Raw genomic sequence first — 7,000 nt, forward strand, 5'->3', positions numbered from 1 at the left:
AAAAAAATCTAAAACAATATCAAGTTTGGGGAAAAAATGAAAAAAAAAAAAAATTGAGCGAGATCAAAAAAAAGGTTAATCATTCAATTACAATGAGGTGAATCCGACGAAAATTTTCTTCACGGCTACAACAGATCGATAGATTTCTCTTGTCGAAAAAGTTTGTAAATTACATCAATATGAAAAAGAGTATGAAAAATGTATGATTTGCAACAATGATCGTAATTTTGTTGAAAGAATACTTTCATTTGATTCAATTGTTATGTATATATTAGATACAAATTTGTTTGTAGATTGTCATATGACATTTTATTTATAAATCAATTTTTTTAAAAAAAAAATACGTATTACGAGCAAATGCAGCTAGTATATTCACAAGTTAAGCTGATTTACAACAATCAAAGACCAAATAGCATAATCAACATTTAAAAAAAAAAAAATAATATAGTATTTGTGTATATATAGATATATATAAACCAAATCCAGAGAATCCAATTTAACTGGATAAGAATTTCAAGTCACAACAACATTAAAGTAGCACATATTGCCAAGTTCTGAATGACAAAATTATAAAATAGAACTTCAGCTAGCTTCTTCATTTCATAATCAATCATATGCTTATAGCATTATAGAATGCTTTCACTACTTAACTAAGCAGGGGTCAGGGGAAGGGCGAAATCCATGTTCAAGGGAAGCTTTCCAGATTTTGTCTACGTCGAAGAGCTCATCACCACATTCGTTTACATTCCATCCTTCTAAGGCATGTACAATTCCGGCCACACGCCACGCGCTAATCACCCTCCTTGGCAGCCAGTTCTGCTCACACAAGCAAAAACAAGAGCAATTTTTAGGAATAAGGACTTAACTTAGAATATATATGACTCAATAAATTGGAAAACAGAACAAACCTCGCAACAATGCAAGTTTCCAAAAGACGTAGGTGCCACCATCGATGGAGTGTTCAAGTAGGAGCAGTCTTTCCTTGTTTTCTTGGGAGGAAACTGAGAGTAGGGAATCATTATAGTTCCCTTCGATGCCATTGACTGCTCGATTTCTGACAAATCGTCTCCTACTAACCATACCTGCATCAAATAAGAACACTAGTAAAACATCATGCATATTTTGTACAATTGTATTATTAGTCCATAACATCATGAAGTTAAAATTAATTTGATGGTGTTTTTTTTTCCCCTTGTATTACCTGCTCATTGCAGCCTTTTGCTGAAAGAGACAGATTCTCGCCATCCTCTGCTGTCATTGTCTTTTTAAGCTTCTCATATTCAGCCTGTCTGATGGTAACAACCTAAATAATACATTAAAGGCATAAGGTTAATATCACCAATACAAGTACTTTATCAAGGTGAAATAATTTGAAGGTACATGGTCCGGTATTGCTACTTGATAGGTTTGTTATGGTCCCAATGTTATGAGATTGTTACCTGGATGCCCTTGTGGCACAGCGCGGTGACAATGGAATAAGCAACCTTAGTGAGCCTACCCCTAAACAGAACTTGAGTTGTTCCTGTTGGGATGTTGTTAAGGACCACCGCGACAGCTAAGCTGCTACCATCAACCACTTTCACTTTGAGCTTAGGATGCCTTTCCAAGTAAATTTCACCATATTTGTTAAAATTGTCTCCCTGAAGGAACATAAATCACAAGATAGAAGTTAGCTAGCTTTTTTATATTTAACAAGACTATTAGGGAAAGAATGATTGAATTTTTTCGCTTGCCTGATTTAAAAGTCCGAGGCTCACTACTTTGATCCCCTTCTCCTCTGCCTCTAGTATGGCTTCTTCGATCAACTTGTTAATAGCAGCTCGTTGCCATTGTAAAAGATACTACAAGCCAACAAAGACAGGCAAAATCAATTTGTTTTCGCTTTCAACATAAAAAAATAGACATAATTTTGTAGGGAGTTAAGAACTTTCATTTCCTGTGAAAACATAAAAACTGACATACATCCTGTTGTAGAATGGTAATATACTTACATGTATCCTGTAGCGCGGTACAGCCCATGACTGAGCCTTAAGCTTCTTAAAGGTATTTCTTTCAACGATGAATGTTTGGCCATATATCCATGTCAAGATCATAGACCATAGTGTAAGAGGCCACATGAGCCAGAGGTACCATGTCGAGGTCAGAGGATTCGAGGCAAGACCAGCAAATCCCAACCTAATTTGGTAAACAGACTGTGGTGTTGTCAGATGAGTAAGATGAACAACATCAGGAACATCATCCGGCTTCTTAAGAGAAGTTTCGTATAGAGTATCCGTGGACTTGTCCATAGTTCCATAGATATAGTCATAAAATGGCATGAAAAGTGAGTAGTTTGTCCTAAACTGAGTATGATGCAGAGAGTGAAACCTGTTACCACACCAAATACAGACATGTATTAGCATCCATCTAGGTACAACCTCGAAGTTTATACTGATTTTACGTCGATAGAGGTAAAATACACTTACGAGGGAGTGTACATTAGATACTTGAGGGGAGGAAATATGGTAAACAACCATTTAGGAACAACCTCGAAGTTGCAATGACCCATATTGTTCATCAAGTCAATGTAAGTAGCATAAATTGTTATGGAAACTATAGAGCTGGTTCGAGTTATTACTGAAAATAGTATTGGAATGGCAAAGAGAATGAAGTATACTATATGCTCAGCAAATGGATGAATCACCGCTGCATACAACAATCAACAATGAAAAATTAAATGAGAAAATAATCACAAATGTACATGTACATACATAATATATGATGTGTTACAAGTAAAAATGTAAGTAATGATATGGCTTACAAGTAATGGGCTCGGTCACAATGGAAGTATGGTGATGGGAGTGGTAGCGCGAGTAGAGGTAGTGATGGTGGAGAGCGCGATGGAACCAGTAATAGAGAAACTCGACAGGACCAGCATGAATCAGGAACATATGAATTAGACCATCAGTTCTCCAAAGGGGCAAGTTTTTTGCAGTTTTTAGCGCCAAATAGCCAACATAAAACAAGATCCCATTCAGCAGTATCTGATCATCCCTATATTATTCAACATACAACAATGGTTCAATTTTTATTTTTCAAGTATGGTATGTGATGTTATGCATGTAACAAGAATGTTAAAGGATCATCTCAACCAAAAGCGATTGAGGTCCAGGATTATGTTTTATGTTTTATCAAAGAAATATGTAAATTAAAATTATGAGTAATACATGCAATTAGAAGAATTATTTTTTGACCTTAACATGTTTTTTTTTTTCTTTTTTTTTTTCTTTTTTTGGGTTGGGACAACTTAAAGGACATAAAAATGTACACAAGATTTGTTCACAGGTCTTATGATGAGTCACCAAGTAATTGTTTAATTTTTTCTGTTGTTGAATATTTTATGGAACTACTCATCTTACCCTTAGATGAACTCTTTAATTTTTACTGACCATTGACCTATATATTGGTCACTCTTCATCCCTTCCTTCAAACCTCTCCTTGATCAAAATAATCTTTTGTGATCAATTCGTTAACCTTAATTAACTCGGGTTCTAAAATCCAATTACAACGGATTGGATGGTCCACGTAGACTTGTACGGTTGTACCCATATACTTGTATATACCACAGAGGGTATATGTATATATATATGTTCAGTCCAACTTTTAAGCAATAGGCAAAAGGTACTCCGTATGTTCAATTTCATTCAAGTTAAATAAACAAGTGAATTTTATTAAATTATATCACATCGAATTAGATCAGATCAAGCGAACAAGATTTAATCTGAAGTAATGATGATTAAGATAGGAAAATCCAAGCTCTCAATTTCCCACCAAGAAGGACGGTCGCCAAAAAAAATTAAAAAGGGGGTATGTACTATAGTTGCTCGTAGTGTCTATTAGTCCAGGCCACTAAAGTTCCACATCAAAGCATTTATAGACAAAATCAGGTTCGTAGTATTGATTGTCAAGTTGTCAACTAGTGTAGTGTTTGGTCGACACTCTAAAGATCGAAGACGACGACCCTGACTAGATTTCAAACCTCACGATTAATCGATTCAGTATTTGAAAGTTATTAGACACTTAAAAGAAGGAGAAAGAATAAGGCCAGAGATCCTCACCTTTAATGATGACTTACTGACCTCAAGGTTATAAGGTGAATCCCCAACTATATACAACGTATAATGCAAGCTTGAATTGAGTTATTTTCACAAACTTGTTAGAAACAATTTTATTCGCTATCTTTGTCAACAACTATAGATTAAATGATCGGTAGTCAACTACTCATAATAAATCTCGTAAAGGATACTTTTATCTAACTGGTCTGATATATAGGGACATATTTTTGAAGTCATAAATCTCATAATGGATACTTTAAGAAATCTAGGACCTATTTTCCCCCACTTTTTTGGTTTAGTCTAACGAATGAGGTTCTTTAAGAAATCTCTGTATTTAATTTGAATGTTTCATATTTTCTTAAATAGCTATTTTAATGTACAATTTTGAATTTTTGATCATTAGTTAATCTAATGTTCTACGGAGTACAAGTAAAGGTTTATTTAAAAAAAAAAATTGGTATCTTAAACAGGTCATTTAGAGATTACAACTCAGTGTATACTAACTAAATCGGTTCATTTAATTTGTCAAAATATTATCGATCGGTTGTGGTACCAAAAATCCTAGCACATCATGTTCAAGAATTGAAGATTATCTTCAAGGCTGTCAAAGAGTGGCAAGATAATGTATCATCATCACGAGGTATACACACCCTTTTGCCCATTAGGCCATCAAAGTTTGGGGACCATTATTTCGTCTCCTCTTAAGAACAAACATACTCGTATAATTTTGCAAATTACACTTAAGAGCACGTACATTTAAATCACTAATATGACACATGTATACAACAGAGTATATTTCTGATATAATTGCATGTAAAAAGACAAATGAGACAAACAAAAAACTACTCGTGCACCCACCCGTGATTGATTAAATTGAATTTAACTCTGTCAAACTCCCATACCAACTACTAGTAATTATAACGAACTTTCACACACTTAGAAGGATATTATTCAACATTTAGAAATTATAGAAGCTAAGTGAGAAAGGGAAGATAGTGAAGATTGATTTTTCGAGTCGTAAATTTGTAATAAATTTATGTATATGTATGTATACGTACCAATTTCTTTCCCTATCAACTTGTTCGAATTCGAGGCTCTTATCAAGAATAAGGTTGTTGCCTTTGGCTGTTCGATGCCGCGAAATGGTGATCCAAATTTGGTTGTGAAGCATCCTCCATAGCATGAATGGGAGTATAGCAAAGTACGCTAGATTTCTCTCTTCTGCTCCTACTACATATAAGTATATGCTGTGTACCACAAAAGGTGCCACTACAATATACTTTTGCCAAGCAATAAAGTAAAATCAACCATTTTGTGAGCACCAAATTCAAATTAGATATATAAGCTAACTTATTCATGACTCAAATTACACGAGCATTTAAATAAGAATGGAGACTCGATTGAAGATCAAGTTTCGATCTTTTTTTTTTTTTTTTTTAATTCCCAAAATATAATAGACAAGATATATGATAGAGGTACACTTAATTAATTACCAGAAGTACTTACTACTACATTATTTGAAACACAATTCACTGTTAGTGGATCCATTTTTTTTCACTATTTAACTATTTGAAAGATGCACTATTATTATTTTATTAGCCAGGCATTATTGAAAATTATTATATAAAGGAAAACCCATTATAATTTCTACCTCTGAAACTATATATGCATTATATAAATGATATTTGCAAAACAAAGTTATTAAACTGTGAAATTATTGTTGTTTAATACAGTGGTAATAACAATTTAATACGATATGACAACATGTTACTTGACCTTCTCACAACCTCCAAAAAAGTACATACGATCAACAATGCAAGTTTTTTCTTCTAAAACAAGACTGAAATAATGCGTACAAAAAATCGAGTATGATTGAACCCTTTAAGTAACCCCTGAACGAGTAAATCGAGTAACCCCTAATTGAGTAACTAGAGTAACTTCGGCTATACGGTGTAGCCAGCCACATATAAAATTATGGTAATAGAAACTTGTACAATACAATGACAATATATGTATAATCGTGTATATTAAGATCACAAAATTTGGGCGTTATACCAGCTCATGCAAATCCATGCAAGTAAGAAATAGCAGAAAAAAGACGAGAAAGAGAGAGAAACCTTGAAGCTACCAAGAGGCTCCCATGGCCAATGCGTAAGAATACCAGGGGTATATGCCATAATATAATTCTCTCTTTCTCTCTCTAAAATATATATTTCTTTCTCTCCCTAAACTATATATTATATTACCAATAAAGTTATAAGACTTGAGACACAAAATAAAACTTGCTAATGCAAGACCACTATATATAGGCCATGAATTTGCCTAAACTTATTTAATACTCCTAACCAATATCATGTTTTTTTTTTTTTTTTTTTTTTTTTTTTTTTTTCTTTACAACAGCACCAATATAATGTATTTACTTTCGACTTTTACTACTTGCTTTTAATTGCAATATTTTAAATTTAGGGTGTGTTATATTTATCTAATTTTCACTTATTTGAATTTTACATAACTTATTTATACTTATTAACATTTATTTATTCTGAATTGAACTTATCTAAACTTATTAGAATTAAAATGAGTGAAAATAAAGTGAACTGAACAAAATAGATTCTTAATTAGCGCTATTCAAATACACTTTTCATTTGTTTCATTTGTCCACATTTGAAAATCTGAAAACATATAGTAGTACAAATAATACGACAATATATAATTATGTGCAAACTTGTTAGATTTGTCTCAAATCTCTGGATGTATATATTTATAATACAAGTATTGAATATCAAGTTTTTTTTATACCTATTTATTGTTAGATATTAAATTTTGTTTAAATTACACATTGACATTATTGAAAGAAGCCAACATTACAACTAAAATGGAACAAAAAAAATATTAATCAACATTAT

The 7,000-nt window shown here is 32.7% G+C and overlaps 1 protein-coding gene across 1 annotated transcript; it reads right to left on the reverse strand.

Annotated features, from left to right (window-relative positions):
- Positions 1–472: 472 nt before the first annotated feature.
- Positions 473–6,371, reverse strand: LOC145615206 (very-long-chain aldehyde decarbonylase CER1-like). Its single transcript, XM_081670275.1, has 10 exons — positions 6,212–6,371; positions 5,153–5,373; positions 2,801–3,033; positions 2,466–2,685; positions 1,992–2,367; positions 1,734–1,841; positions 1,440–1,640; positions 1,202–1,303; positions 909–1,082; positions 473–816 (listed from the first exon to the last, which is right to left on the reverse strand). The coding sequence occupies exons 1-10, from the start codon at positions 6,269–6,271 to the stop codon at positions 643–645; spliced, it is 1,869 nt and encodes a 622-aa protein (XP_081526401.1). The 5' UTR covers positions 6,272–6,371; the 3' UTR covers positions 473–642.
- Between the last annotated feature and the right edge of the window lie 629 nt (positions 6,372–7,000).

The sequence above is a fragment of the Chenopodium album genome, chromosome 25 (assembly GCF_948465745.1).
Source record: "Chenopodium album chromosome 25, dcCheAlbu1.1, whole genome shotgun sequence".
Lineage (NCBI taxonomy): Eukaryota > Viridiplantae > Streptophyta > Magnoliopsida > Caryophyllales > Amaranthaceae > Chenopodium > Chenopodium album.